The sequence below is a fragment of the Meriones unguiculatus genome, chromosome 3 (genome assembly GCF_030254825.1).
Source record: "Meriones unguiculatus strain TT.TT164.6M chromosome 3, Bangor_MerUng_6.1, whole genome shotgun sequence".
Taxonomy (NCBI): Eukaryota; Metazoa; Chordata; class Mammalia; order Rodentia; family Muridae; genus Meriones; species Meriones unguiculatus.
In genome coordinates, this window is record NC_083351.1 from 12,985,308 (window position 1) to 13,000,345 (window position 15,038).

Sequence of the window (15,038 nt, forward strand, 5' to 3'; positions counted from 1 at the left end):
AGCTCATTTCTATCAATTTTTAACTACCAAAAAACAGAAGTCCCACATGGTCCACCCTCATATAAGAAAGCTATTCGCATCATTAAGAACAAATGGACAATCTGTCGTTCAACACCTATGGACGCACAACACCTGCCAAGGACAAAGAGACATTGCTATAGCACTAACAACCAAACAAGGGGATTTAGCACTTTCCTCCCAAGAATAATCAACAAACTTAGCAGGCAGAATAAGAATAACCAACTGAGCATGCCCAAAGCCATCTATACCACCATGAGCCCAAGCCCTGAGATGTGTACTACAGGAAAACAGATCAGGGAACCCTGAAAGCCTTACCAACCAACATTCCCCAACAGGCACTGTCTTCAATGGTCAACCTGCCACTGGCCTTTTCGTCACTGCGGAAGCCAGGGATGCTTTCCTGCGGAAAGACCTGTCCTGGGGCCGAGACAAGTCCTGGTTGTGAAGGCTGAGCCAATGCATCCAGGCTACCAGGCCCTTTCTAAAACCACACTGCAGTTCCCGCCAGCCTAACAGCTTTTACTTCAACAATCTGACCCAAAATACAAACTCTTAAGCCCAAACACTCCCAGCCACTGTGGCTAGACCTACCAAAGGACCATTCAGCTTCAGTTTCTAATCTATAAAATAACCAACCTGGCAGAATTTGATTGGCAGGAACTTTTGAGTAGGATGGGCCTGGAGTCACATGGTAACTGCTGGTGCCTCACTGGGGCCCCTGAGCAAGTTACCACTCTCTCTGAGCTTCCTTCCGTTTCTTTATCTACAACAGGAAGAAATGGATCTAGGGCTGGGGTTGACAGAAAGAGATCAAGATTGTGGGCAACCCCCTGGCAGAAGCAAAGGGACACTTGTGACTAATCAGAGCTCCAGGAGTGGGTACACAATCAACCATGTAATTTCCTGGCAACCTCCAATTCCAAGACCATCAGTGCATACCTCAAGCCCAAAGCTGTCACCTCAAAACACAGGACAGCCAGAAACAACCATTTGCATGTTGTTACATGTGAAAATGCCCACGCCCAAATGAGACTTCATCAAAGGGGCTATCTGCAGAGCATACACTGAGGAAACTCATAGCAGAAATCCTCACCAATGGCCAGAAAAATGCTTCAGTGTGGAAAGGAAGGTTCTTGCCATACAAACCCCACGAACTAAGTTCAGTCCCCAGAATCATGTAAAGGTGGATGGAGCTGTCTCTGATCTAGACACACCAAGACACCCAGGCACGCGCACGGGCCCGCGGGCCCACCCGCCCACGAACATACGCACGCACAAAATCCTCATCAAACTGGAAGTGATGGCACACACCTCTAATCCTAGTATTTGGGAAGTGGAGGCAGGAAGATCAGGAGCTCAAAGGCATTCTGTCTACATAGCAACCTGTACCTGAGTAGAGGTGAGGTCACCAGCAGTTAGAAGAGGTGCAGAGGACCAATAAAAATGAACCCATGTGGCACAGGGAGAAATTCTAGAGTGGCTCCCTCAGAGGCTGAACTGCTAGGGTAACGCTCTGAACCACAGGGTGGGTGTACACACGCTCCTCACCTATCTATTAGTAATTAGTACAAACTACAACACAGGAAACTGCCTATGTAAAACCAGAGATAGCCCCGCAAGGTCAGCGCTTCCAGCAGAGGAACCCTGAGCAACAGCACAACAGAGCAAACCTGACTTGAACTCTCCTTCCACCATTCATGGCTACCAGGAACCGCCCCTGGCTTAGTGCTAATTGGAAGCTGCTTAAGAGCCATTTGCACCAGCAGAGCTGATACAGGCAAAGGTACCTGTCACAGCTTAACCACAGTCACACACCATATTAACACTTTGGTCAAGAACCAACTACATATGCCACTGCAGTCCCTAAGAGAAGAGTGCCTGGTGAGAGCCTAGCTATTGACTGTATTTTAAATTAAAGATGGTTCCCTTGGCAAATATAATCCCATTAATTTCTTTTAGATGTGATATCACTACAATGGCAGCCAAACAGATAACGGTTTTGGAGAGGATACTGATGAGTTTAGCACAAGAAGAGGAAGCTTCAGGGAGTGTTTTTAGCAGAAGTTCAGGGTCAGAGCCAGGCAGAACAGCTGCCAACGACCTACATCGTGGTAAGAACTCCACTCTTGAGGCCAGAAACACTGAACCAAGTTCCCACCAGGCTGGAGTTTACCTGGGCTGGTCCCTAAGGCTGCCAGCTTTGGGTGAGGGACTCCAACTACAGCAGTGTCATAGGGCTAGTGCATGCCTCCCAGGCCAGCTGGGAGGTTACGTGAACAGCCAGCCATCAGCTACCCATGCTAATAAAAATAACCACGTAACAGCAGCCAACATGCCTCCCACACTTAAACTATGCCAGGCTCTGCCTACACTTTCCATACACACTCTGGCAATCCCCATACTAACCCCTCCATGGCAAGGCCATGGACGGTAACCACCCTGGCAGGGGGGTGGTACCACTAAGCCACTGCTTTGAACCAGGCAGGATCAGAAGACTGAAAGCTGACCGCAGGGAAGTTAGAAATGTCAGAAGCAGGGTGGCAACAGCAGGAAGCACAGTGAAGGGGTGGCAAGGAGGCCTACCTGGGTCACAGTGTAGCTTCTACACGGATCTCTAGCTCACCTAGAAGTTTAAGACTCTGGTGGATGCATCTAATAGATGTCCACAGAACGAATGACACAATGGCAATGGCTGGGGTAGGGGGTGGGGCTCGACAGATGGCTCGACAGATTAAGAGCACTAGTTCCTCTGTACCCAGAACTCAAATTGTGGCTTCCCAACCACCCATAACTCTAATTCTAGGAGGTCTAATACTCTCTTCTGACCTCCACATGTGCAGGCATGCACAGAGTGTACCAACACACATGTACGCAAAACACTCATGCACATAATGTAAATAAACCTTACAAAGGGCCTGGAGTCAGGACAGCCTAAGTAGGCCTTGGTTTCTGCTCGCCTCATAGCACTTCATGGAATCCAGCCCATTAAAGCAGCTCCCGCAGCTCTTGTGGGCACTCTGCTGAGACCGTCACACCGTAAAATTCCTCAGTAGCTGGAGGTCTCAAGCACTTTTATGTGTCTAGAACCTACAGTGCACTAGGCTAAATGACAAGTGCCACCAGCAGATCCGGGATAGCTGGTTGGGCATTGGGCTAACCATGCCAAAATGCCCATTCCGTTCTCAACCATCTATCAAGGCTCTGGGGATAGCATTATCTAGGATTTAAACTGATCAGAAATAGCTGTTTTGTCAATGGCAAATCACCCAATCAGAAGGCCTCTCTGCGGGGCAGATGTCCCCCTCACGATGGCAAATCTTTCCAGCTTTCTGTGCCTCTCTACCTTACTCTACCCTTCTCCAACCATGCCTTCCTTCCCAGAACACAGCCAGAGTGGCCCGACCCTCAGGGCACCTCTCAGGCGATACCTTGGGATGCATTCCTCCTCCCTCCCTCTTCCATCTCCAGGATTTCTCTACGCAGCATGGCTAGAGGAATCATGCTAAAATACCACTGCTCCATTAGCCTGCTCAAATTTCCACCTGCCCTGTGAGAAATGTCACTGGCTCCGTGCTGTCCAGACCAAATGCAAACTCCTAAGCTTGGCAACTGGCATCTGGCTGCAAACACTTCCTCTCGCTGTCTACCCAGTGGTCCTCAAACCCACAACTGCTGACACTACACTGGCCTTGGTCTTGGTTCAGTGGACTTTGGCTGATGGTGCCCCACCCAGGCCTCCCCTTCCTCTTTGGCTAGGCAAGGTCTTCCTGGGCTTCAGGCCCAGCCCCCACGCTGGCTGAGGACTGGGGCATCTACAGGTTTTCCTAGAGAAGGTGGAACACCCAGCTACAGCCCACACACGGCCCCTCACACTTCTTCTCCCGTACTATTCCCTCTCAGCATACTAAGCTTCCGGGACACACCCTGCCTTCCTCTCCAGGGTGAGAGGACAGTCACTGTGGCTTCCATTCCAGTCACATACACTTGGGTAAGCAAAACAGGACAGGGTAGCCATGGCTCCAACTCATTGTGTGGCAAGTCTATTAAATATGCCATTTCTGGGCCAATGGTGGAAGAAGAGAACCAACTTCCCAAAGTTATCCTGTCCTCCACACACAAAGTGTGGGGCACTTCCACATGGAAAAAAAAAAGTTAAATTTAAAACCATTTCCTTTTCCTGATGTCCCTATGAAATGCTCCCCTCAGGCTGCACATCAAGGAACTGGGGGGAAGGAGGGAGGGAAGAGCGCTCACTTAGGTCACACACTGAGGCAATCAGGACTCCAACCAGATACGACCCACTCTGAAGGCAGCAAGCTTACTCAAGTGCTATGAAATGCCTTCCTGAGCACCAGGCAGCCAGTGCAAGGTACAGTCGATAAGTCTCCCCACGCACAAGAGCCCCTGGACTGTCGAACGTCCTTGTCCTCTCTCTCAAAAGGGACTCCACCCATATAAGCAATGAATCCAAGTCTGATTTCTTTCTCTTTTTTGAGGTGGGGGAGGTGATTTTTTTTAGACAGGGTCTCTCTATGTATCCCTAGAGAGCCTGGAGCCCCGCTGTGTAGACCAGGAAGGCCTAGAATTCATAGGGATCCACCTGCTTCTGTTTCCCGAGCAAAGGAGTGCACCACTGTGCCCAGCTCTAAGTCTAACTTCTTATACACTGTTGTCTGTGGTCCAAGGCTGCTCCTTCCTCATCAAGCTTTTGCAAGGCAAAACCCAACAGCTTCTGGCAGAGTGCATGGCACATGGCTAGGGCCCCCTAAATATCTCCACCTCCTTACACTGAAACACTGATCTGTGAATGCCTAGAACGGCATCACACTAGCTGATCCCAAAGCGGGCGAACGTGTGGTGTGGCCTCTTCTGGCCTTCCATAACCCACCCTCAATCGGAAGACCTGCTTCAAGCCCCTATAACTGCGGGCCTATGGGTTGATGCTTCTGAGAAACCCAGCCTCACACAGACATGCTGTTCGTGCAGTTCACTTGACCTTGTGAGCCCAGGTTCTCCTGGAACAAAACAGGCTGAGTAGCCCCTGCTTCTTGATCCTGGTCAGTGACAGCGGTAGACGGCCACCATGCCACAAGGTTGCACCCCGGGATGCAGACTGCAAACACACACTTCGTTCCACTGCCATGGGGAGGTACTGGACCAAGAACACTTGAAAAGCCTAGAGGGTGGAACCCAGCTCAAGCCACAATGTTCCCTTCCACGTCCTCCACAGCTCATGCTTATGACGGACGTACAGTTACATTAAACGCTTTCTCCCTGATCAACAGGAGAGAGTGACAAGGTGTCTCTCGCCCCATGTTGCCCAGGCTGGACCTGAACTTCCTGAGTAGCTGGAGTTACAGGTGTGTGACAATGCCCAATTTTCCAAGCTCTGTCAGTTCTAGGCCCCTCAACAGAAGCCGATGTTGGCCATGTGTGTGTCTGCCTTGCTCACCACTGCCTCCTCAGCAACAGGCAGCACACAGCAACCTCATGATACCCACATACACCTTGGAGCTTTAGACGGGCAAGGGGCCTCGTAATAAGGACATCCTTCTCTGGCAGGCAAGGTTCTGAAATGTCAGGTCCTTGCCCTGTGTCTTCCTCCCTCCTCCACGGAATGTAACAGTGTAGAGCTTCCAAGTTATAAGTAGGAAGCTCTACCTTAGTCTTAAACTTGTGATCACCAGCTACTTATCAAAGCGAGACTCTGGCTAGATTTACCTGAACAGGACTTAAACACACATGGGGACTCTTAGTTGAATTTTTAAGTTATAGTTCATTTATTGATTGGGGAAAGGGAGGTGGAACTATGTGAGTATGGGGTTCACAGGTGGACTTGGTTCTCTCCTTCTGCATATGGGAACTGAACTCTGCTCCTCAAGCTTGGCAGCAGTCACCTATAACCACTGAGCCTTCTCTCCAGCATCTGAACTATGCATCTTATTCACAGAAGGAGACCAAGGAAACACATGAGTATCTACCCCATGATTTCCCCTTTTAACAACGGAAGGATCCTCTTCTACCGCTCCTGTCAGCATGCCTGCCATCTGGAGTGACAGCTCCTGAGGGGCCTCCTTGGCCCTTTCACTGCTACAGCCCCACCATGGAGTGCCAGCATCTTAAATCTCAGAATAATAACCCTCAAATCTGAAGCCAGAGCTCCGTTAGGCAAAGTGCTTTTAAACTGTGAGGCACTTAGAGACAGTGGTAAGATTGTCTGCTAAGGGAATGCAAATGAACCCCATTTGCCTAAGTGTCCTTAATAGGGATGGTGAACCTGACTCCAAGAAAAATCAGGGACTCCACTCCAAAGCAAAATGAATTTAGAATTTCTGGCCTCTCTCCCCTCAGAGGGGAAACTGGAGCTCGCTCTGTGCCCTACCACCTAGCCCACTAAAAACAAAGCCACGATGAGGCCCCACTCTGCCACTTCTGGCTTGTCCCACTACCCAGAACATTGGATCATTCTATCATGGTACAAATCTGAAGAGAGGTGGTCAGAAACTCCGTAGGGGTCTGGGGGACACAAAGGACAAGTTAATGAGAGAATGGCTGCCAAACCCCAGGTGGCTAAGCTCACACACATCCCAGAACACTCTGGGCAATCTCCTGTTTCTTTTTGAAACAGGGTCTCACTGTTGCCCAAGCTGGCCCTGAATGCCTTAAACAGCTGAGATTACAGGTGTGTGGAACCACGGCCAGCCTTCCAAGCCAAATTGTTCAGTGTCAGGTACTATTCTAGGACCCAGACAGACAGGAACAGAAAACACACGACCAAAATCTCTGCCCCCAAAGAGCTAGGGGATCGGGCCCACAGGCCCTAGTACTGCCTCACAAGTGCACTATCTAACAGGAAGAGCCACACGGTCTGCAGAAATAAGTGCCTGACCCTCCCTTGTCGTATCTGAACATTCCCATCATATTTGCTAAACACACGGAGGATCACGGGTGCCTGCCAGACATGCTTCCATGTCCACGAGTGATGTGAGCACAGGTTCAACATGGCACAGTGAATGCCCCAGCCTTTCTTCACCTATCGGCCCAAGAGAGCTAAAGCCTAGAGGACTCTGTGGGGTCGGACTATGTCCCATCTGGCTACTCCACCATCATCTCCCACTTTGGCACTGGGAGCACACCTAGAAAACTTCACTCTACTCTTCAAAGTCTCACTCAAAACTGTCCTGGGAAGTCCTTCTCCATACAAAGTTCAGGGTCCAGAGCAATAGTACGAAATAACAGCCTTACCTATGTTTTTAATCAACATATAGAAAGTTTATTAGCCAATCAGAATTAGTCATTCCCCCAATTCAGTTGCTGCACCCTTGGTTAAACAAGAAACAGGACTCCTCAAAATCACCTAGGGCCCAAAGTCCACTCCCAAACATCTACCAGGCAGGAGGGGAGCCTCCCGCGCCCCAGGCTGTGATAGACTAAGCAGGTGGACATCCTTCCCTCTCAATCAACCTTACAAGGCTTCCTTGATCATGTGAAGGAGTTCTCCAACCCTTCCACCTAGAAACTGGGCCTGCTCTGTAAGCATCCAGGTGGACTGAGGGAGGTGCAGGGTTATGGGGGAGACACATCTAAGGATCCTCAAAAACAACTTGCTAGCATCATGTACCTGACTTCATTACCAAAACAAACACCACTAGCTGAGCCAGACAGAGAGCTAAGTCTGGGGGCGGTAAGTTTGGCTCACCTGATCAGAAGTACCTCCATAATCAGCAGTTCCAACCCTTACAAGCTGACAGTTCAGGGGGAAAGGGAGGCTGCGCCTGCTAGGGTGCATCGTGTCCGGGCCATATGTTGGGCTACGAGCTCGGTGACCCCCAGGCCCAGGGCTGTGGCCTCACAAGAGCGATTGTGCGTTCATCCCTGCCCGCTTGGCTTACCCACCGTCAGCACTCTGCACCCCACTCAGGCAGGGCGCCCCACAAGACGCGCTGCACTAGCCTGCACCGAGGCGGCGGCCACGGGAAATGCCCTGCTCTGCGTTCCGGGCACACAGATGCCGCCCTTCTCTCTCTCCCTCGCTTGCTCGCTCACACCACGTTCTCCCCAGCAAGGGGCAAGCCTCGAGCCTAGGGAAGGCAGCAGCACTCAGACTACCCCCACCCGGGCTGGGGCTCTCCCCCGCTCGCCAGAGGCTGCCAAGAAGGAGCGTCCTAGGAACAGGGGAGGGGACACCTGAGTCAGGAGCAGGACACGGAGCAAGCAGGGTCTTGATGGGAGGGTGAGATCGAGACAGCGCGGGGCTGACGCAGGCTGAGCGAAGTCGTGAGAAGTCTAGGGGTAGGAGAAGGCTAGGGCCAGGGGCAGGGAGGTGCAGGAAGGGGACACAGAGGAGAGTCCAGACTTGAGAACCACGGAGAGAAGATTCTATGAGCGTGAAGAAAACAAACCTAGACTGAGGCCACTGCAAAGGGGTTGTCGAGGTGCAGGCTGGGGCCATGGAGAGGAGAAGAGTTTGGGGGAAGGGGGCCTAGCCTGGGCCACCGCAGCGAGAAGCACCGTCCTAGCCTGGACCCTGGGACCGAGGTAAAGGAGCCTAGCTCAGGCCATGGGATGAAGGCCTTCGAGAGGGGTGCCTGGTCAGGCCCCTGAAGGAAGGAAGGTCTAACCTGGGATAGGCGAGACTAGCCTAGACATGCTGGGGGAAGAACTGAGCTCCCTCTGGAGCCCAGGGCGAGGTCACGGGACAGTCGGGCCTCCCGCCCGCCCCTCCGGAACCGAAGAGAGGCGTCTACCTAGGGTCCCGAACCCCGCCCCTCCCCCACCCCGGGTCCCCACCCTCCCCGGGCTGGCGGGTCGGCGGGGGAGGAGACGCGAGTTCCCACAGGGGGTCCCGGGATGGGGCCGTGGGGGTGTCCCTTTACCATGGTGGCGGCGGCGGCGGCGGTCCCTGTCCCGGCGTCTGTGGCTCTCCCCCCCGCAGCAGGGCCCGGCGCTTCCACTTCCCCGGGTGCCCAAGAGTGAACATCCGGGTCAGAGCCCCCCTCCCCCCTCCCGCGCCGGGCCGCCGCCACCTTCCTTCCCCGCCCCGGCCAGCCCGGCCCGCCCCCCACGCCGCCAGCTCGCGGCCAATGAGCGCGCGGGGCCACGGCGATCGCCAAGTAAGGAGCGGTGCGCGGGGGGCGTGAACGGGGGCAGGCCCGGCGGCCGAGTGGGCGGGCCCTGGTGCGGGAGGGGCGGGCCAGGCACGATGCGTCTGTGAGGCGGGGGCTGCCGGCTTCCGGAGGGTCTAGGGCAGTCCGTGTGCCCCATCCGACTGCCAGCCTCGCGCCTCGCGGCTGCAGGACGCGGGGTAGCTGAAGCTGGAGCGGTTCACCGGTCCCTAGGCGGAGGATGCGGAAGGCGCTGAAAGTAGCCGAGGACCGGCCCTCCTCGCCCCACCCGGACCCGGAACTGGTGCGCCGGACGAGGCCCGGCCCTGAAAGAGCGAACGGAACCTACAAGGGGATGCCGGCCCGGCCGCCCCTGTTGCTGAACGCCTGCTATCACTACCAGGCTTGCAGCCTTTAGGTACCAAAAGATGACAGGTGGATAAAGATCCCTGCCCGCACTTGATGGCTACCAGACAGGGTAGTTGTGAGGAAGGCATGGGTAAACATTGGCCCAATAAATGCCGGCTGTTACGTATACTTTTTTTTTTTTTTTTACATTATCTGGCTAATGTACTTACTCGCTCCGTATGGTGACTCAGAAATCCCTCTTTGTTTTGGGGAATGAAGAGTGAACTTAGAGTCTTAGGCATGCTACTCTAATTCTCTTCCACTGAACCGCAGCCCCAACCAGAAAGTAGCTGTTCAGAAGAACATCGAATTTCGTTTTGTTGCGTTATCTAGAATGCAAGACGCGTAGAATGCAAGTCTTGTTCATAATACCTCCCTACACGGCTTGCTCACCCTCTGTAATCAGGTCATAAGATCAGGAAAAGGGGATCAGTAAACTTCATTCGAGGTGAACTCCGCATCCAGCTGTGTCCCTCAAGAATGGCATAGACCAGTATTACAGGAGTTCAGAGAAGGGAGTGGCACTTAGAAAGTCATTACTCCCTAAGTATTTATTGTGTAGCTATTGGCCAAGCACTGTGTAGGCAGGCTGTGGAGATTACAGCTTTGAGCAGAATAGCGCATGTTCAGCATAGAGCTTGTGGGCGAGCTTTCTGTTCTGGGGATGGAGTCTCCTGCTTACTGGATAAGTGCCCCTGCCCTGAGTTTAGGCCCTGTTGAGCTTAAATGCTGGCAGGAGACAGTTACTGATCTTGGAAAGACAGTGTTGGGGGTGAGATGTGGAAAAACAGAGTGGATGGAACAGGTAGATAGACAACCATTTTAGAGATGGTCCAAGGGGCCTTTAACTCAGGAAGTGGCATTTGATCAGAGAGCTGAAGGTGCGGTGGAACAGGCCGTGTACCTAGCATAGCCACACAGAACAGCAGAGATCCTGGTGTACCCACAGACAGCAAGGAGGCCACTGTGGCCAGCCGGAATTGTGTCAGCAGAGAGCTTCAGGAGCAGCAACAAGCTCTGACCTAGGTCCCCAAAGACCGTAGCTTACTATGGGCTGGACTGTAGGGTGAATTAGGGTACCAGAAAGCAATTTGTGTGTCCCAAACATTTTAATTTAAAAAGCACCGTGTAGGGAGAAGGCTCATTTGGTACAGTGTGCTGAGATAACCTGAGTTTGATAACCTGAGTTGATAACCTGGTACTGGAGAAGCTGAGACAGAGTAATTTCTGGGACTTGCTGACCACATAGTCTAGCTCCAGGCCAGTGAGATGTCACCATGGACAGTGTCAGAGGAATAGTACCTGAGGTAATGCTCTGTTTTCCAAACACATGCATTCCTGCATGCAAACAAGCATAATGACACATGTACACACACGTTTTGTTTTTTGAGACAGAGTTTCTTTGTGTAACACAGCCCTGACTATCCTGGACTCACTTTGTAAACCAGGCTGGCCTCAAACTTACAGAGATCTGCCTGCCCTGCCTCCCGAGTCTTAGGATTAAAGGCATGCACCACCACATCTGGCTCCACAAAACAAACAAACAAAAAAAAATTGAAAGCACTGATATGGAGGTTAGACAGATGGCACTTTGTGTAGAGCTCTTGCTGTGCAAGCTTAAGAGCCATAGCATATAAAAACCAGGTACAGTAATGCATATCGGTAATCTTCGAGGTGTGTGAGAGGCAGGGGGATCTCTGGAGCTCGGTGACTAGCCAGCCTAGCCAAATGGCAAACTTGAAATTCAGGGAGAGGTCCTGGTGTGGTGGTGCATGGCTTTAATTCCAGCAGTCAGGATGCGGAGGCAGGAAAATCTCTGAGTTCAGGGCCAGCCAGGAATAAATAGCGAGGCGTTGTTTCCAAACAATAAGATAGAGCAAGATCAAGGAAGAACCTGACATAGACTTTTACCCTCTACATTCATACTCACAGGCCAGCACACCTATACATATGCATGCACTCATACATTCATCAAACACACACACACACATAGACCAATATGAGGCTTCCTCTGTGGTGGATTCTGTTAAGCCCTTTCCCTCGTACAGGGCACCCCAAACATAAAGAACCTCTCTCGAGTCGTGCAGCAGAGATGAAGGGTATTGGAAAAGGCAACGAGAACTATATTCTCATGTTTGCTGATGTGTTACTGGCAATGGGAAGCAGGAAGGAGTTCAAGATGTTCAAGATTTGAGTACTTCCACACTGAAAAGATCTGCCATTGAACTGGGCAAGGCTACAGGAGGGATAGGGATGAGGTGGGGTAGGGAGTGGGACAGTGAGAGCATCTTTGAGTCAAGTTATAGTTGAGATGCCTGTTGGAAACTTGAGTGGAGAGGCCCAGTAAGGAACTGGGTGTGGAAGCCTGCTGCTAGTGAGTAGCATATAAAGGTATTTAAACCCCAAGATGTTGGGATGGGCTCACTCTTGGTGGTAGGTGTAGAGGGAAGACATTATGAAGATAAGAACGAACCCACAAAGTAGATATCCCTCCAAAAAGCCGAGGGATAAGAGCATGAAATAAGTGACACCTGAAGAAAAGACTGACCAGAGCCTTATCCAGAGAGCTTTGTCTGGAGTTTCTCAATCTGTTTCAACGTTGTAGGATCAGTACTATTTATAATCCTCAGAGGACCTAAGCAATGTGCCCAAATCTGTATGAGTTCAGTTCGAGGCAGCCTAGAACCAAGTGCCCGCAGTGTGAACACATTGCTTCTGTGCCTAAAACCCTTTCAGAGGTTCCTCAGACTGGCTGGAGGCTGGGGGAGGTGGCTCTAGGGTAAAGTTCTCATCACACATGCCTGAGAACTTGGGTCTGTATCTCCAGCAGCTACATAAAAGCTGGGTGGGGGGGGGGGGGTGCTCCTGTAATCTTAGTGTTGGAAAGGCATAGAAAAGGCTCTCTGGCTGGGCTGGGTGTAGTCAGTCCCAGCACTCAGGGAGGCAGAGGCAGGCCAAAGATCTCTGAGTTTGAGGCCAGCCTGGTCTACAAAGTGAGTCCAGGACAGCCAAGGCTACATAGAGAGGGAAAAAAAAAAACCAAACAACTTGGGAGTTGGTAATGCAGTGAGTGGTTTCTGTCCTGATGCCACACAGCTTCAGATTATAAAATATAGTTACTGAGTAAACCCTTCTCACTAAAGTACATTTTAATCTGTTGTTTCCTGGGGGTGGGCGGGGGCACAAGAACACCTCTTCCAAAGGACCCAAGTCAGGCAGTTCTCAACCACATGGAACTCCTGCTCCAGAGGAATCCAACACTCTTTGGCTTCTGAGAGCACACACGCGTGGCATGCACACATACATAAAAGTGTGTTGTTGTTTTATTCAAGACAGGGTTATTTGTGTAGCCCTGGCTATCCTAAAACCTAGACCAGGCTGGGCCTTAAACTCATAGGAATCCACCTGCCTCTGCCTCCTGGGTGCTGGGATTAAAGGTGTGTGCCACCACCACTTGGCAAAATGTAATAAATCTTTTAAAAACTTTTAAGACTCTAAAAATACATTTACATGGTGGAGAGTAATCTGATATAAGCCCCGGCCCACTCGTGAGCATGCGTACATGGATATGTACACACGTATCACACAACCTTACATAATTTAAAAGTTTCTCATAATAGAAGGGCACAGGGGCCCCACAGGGTTCAGCGGTGCGTACTCCATCTCTGCATGGAGTCCCATTTCAGCGTATTTATTTTGCGTGGGAAGCAGGTGTACGAACTTCCTGCAGTGGGCTTTCATGAGTCAGTCTTCTGGGTGGGTTTTGGGGGGACTGAGTTCGGGTTGTCCAGCCTGATGGCACATTGCTTTGCCTCTCTGCCATCTCACCAAGGGCCTATTTCTGCTGCTTCTGTTGCCTCTGCTATTAGCTGGGATCCTCTCCTCGGCTGGCTTCCAGCCGCATGCTGTCAATGCTTTAAGGTATATGGGGCCCACTCTGGTGACCTTTAGCTCTCCTTATTCTCTGCACCAGCTTCTATTACCCAGCAATGGTAATGTCTTTCATAGTTCAGATTCCCAAGACCAAGTCTGATTGGCCAGAGCATCTTTCATTCACAGGACAGGTCATTAGCTCAGTCTGCAAGTTGGCTGCCCATATGGCAGACCCCACCTCTACGTCTGTCACCAAGTGCTGTGAGCATGAAGCCTGTACATAACAGCCCACAAGGCTCTGGGTAGAAACACCAGAAGTGCGTGCATGCATACGTGCGTCCGTGTGTGCGTCCATAGCCCAGAGGTCGGCTTTGGGTCTTAGAATGGCCTTGGTTTTTTTGAGATAGAAGCTCATTGTCCAGGAGCTTGCCCAGCTAGGCAAGGCTAGGCCAGGCAAGCTGGCCAGCAAGTTCCAGGCATCCTGCTGTCTCTGCCCCCCAGTGCTAGAATTCCAACTGCATGTGACCATGTCTACTTTTTATATTTGTTGTGGTGACTGAATTCAGGTCCTTGTGAATGTGAGGCAAGAACTTTAAAACTCAGATCTTCGACTGTCTCTGACATGAACTCAGTGGCTGGCTCTTTGACCTCCCCACCCCTGAGGGAAGAGCAGCCTTGCTAGGCCACAGAGGAAGACATTGCAGCCAGACCTGAAGAGACCTGATAAGCTAAGGTCAGATGGAAGGGAAGGATGGCCTCCCCTATCAGTGGACTTAGGGGCAGAGACGAGATGAGGGACAGAGGGTGGGATTGGGAGGGAATGAGAGAGGGGGCTACATCTGGGATACAAAGCAAATAAACTGTAATAAATAAATAAAACTCAGGTCTTCATTCTTTCAAAGAACCACTTTACAGAGTGAACTCTTCTCCCGGCTCTGAAAGCCTAACCTAGCCAGGCTTGGTAGGGCATACCTGTAGCCCCAGCACTGAGGAGGATGAGGACAGCCTGGCCTGCCCCCGATGACAGGTCCATGATGTATTGTTCCACCTGTGACTGCTGATGATTGTCATGAACTGATTTTCACCCCCCCACAACCACCGTGCCCTGTGACTTCGGCACCTGTACACACTATAAGCATTATCAGTGTCTCTTCTTCCTTACTGATTCCCTCTCCACCCACAACTGTCCTTCCTTTCTTCCCAGACACAGCTTCCATGGTTTTATGGGCTTGTCTATCTTCAGCAAGCTCTCAGAGATCTCAACCTAACCTTAACCTCCTCATGACTGCTTCAACACCTTAGCATCCCTTGAGCCTCAGAGAGACTTGCATACCTGTGACCCTGCCAGACTCTCACATTTACCCCACAGCCATACGGGCACATGTGATAAAATGTGTGTGTGTGTGCGTGTGTGTGTGCGTGCGTGTGTGTGTGTGAGCGCGCATGCGTGCACCCTCCCTCAGCAACAGTCGTCATATTTCCTTACAAACATCCATTCACCGTTTGCTCCCCCACTTTTCATCTGACCAACCCCCGTGAAGCTCAGTTTTCCCTCAACCCTGCATCAGAACATTTCACCGTTTTCTGGAAGATTCACAGCAACTGCCGTTACTTTTACTTGATAGCCACAGA

The 15,038-nt window shown here is 51.4% G+C and overlaps 1 protein-coding gene and 1 long non-coding RNA gene across 3 annotated transcripts in view; one reads left to right on the top strand and one right to left on the bottom strand.

Annotated features, from left to right (window-relative positions):
- The window catches only part of Capzb (capping actin protein of muscle Z-line subunit beta), a 102,077-nt gene extending 93,022 nt beyond the window's left edge, over positions 1-9,055 (bottom strand). For both annotated transcript variants that reach the window (XM_060379186.1, XM_060379185.1), the window contains exon 1: positions 8,898-9,055. In XM_060379186.1, the coding sequence (XP_060235169.1) occupies positions 8,898-8,900 (3 nt within the window). In that variant the 5' untranslated portion in view covers positions 8,901-9,055. The remainder of the gene's footprint in view (positions 1-8,897) is intronic.
- LOC132652958 (uncharacterized) lies at positions 8,047-9,660 on the top strand. The gene is made up of 2 exons (XR_009590539.1): positions 8,047-8,559; positions 9,360-9,660. It is a non-coding gene; the product is annotated as an uncharacterized LOC132652958 (long non-coding RNA).
- Positions 9,661-15,038: the final 5,378 nt, after the last annotated feature.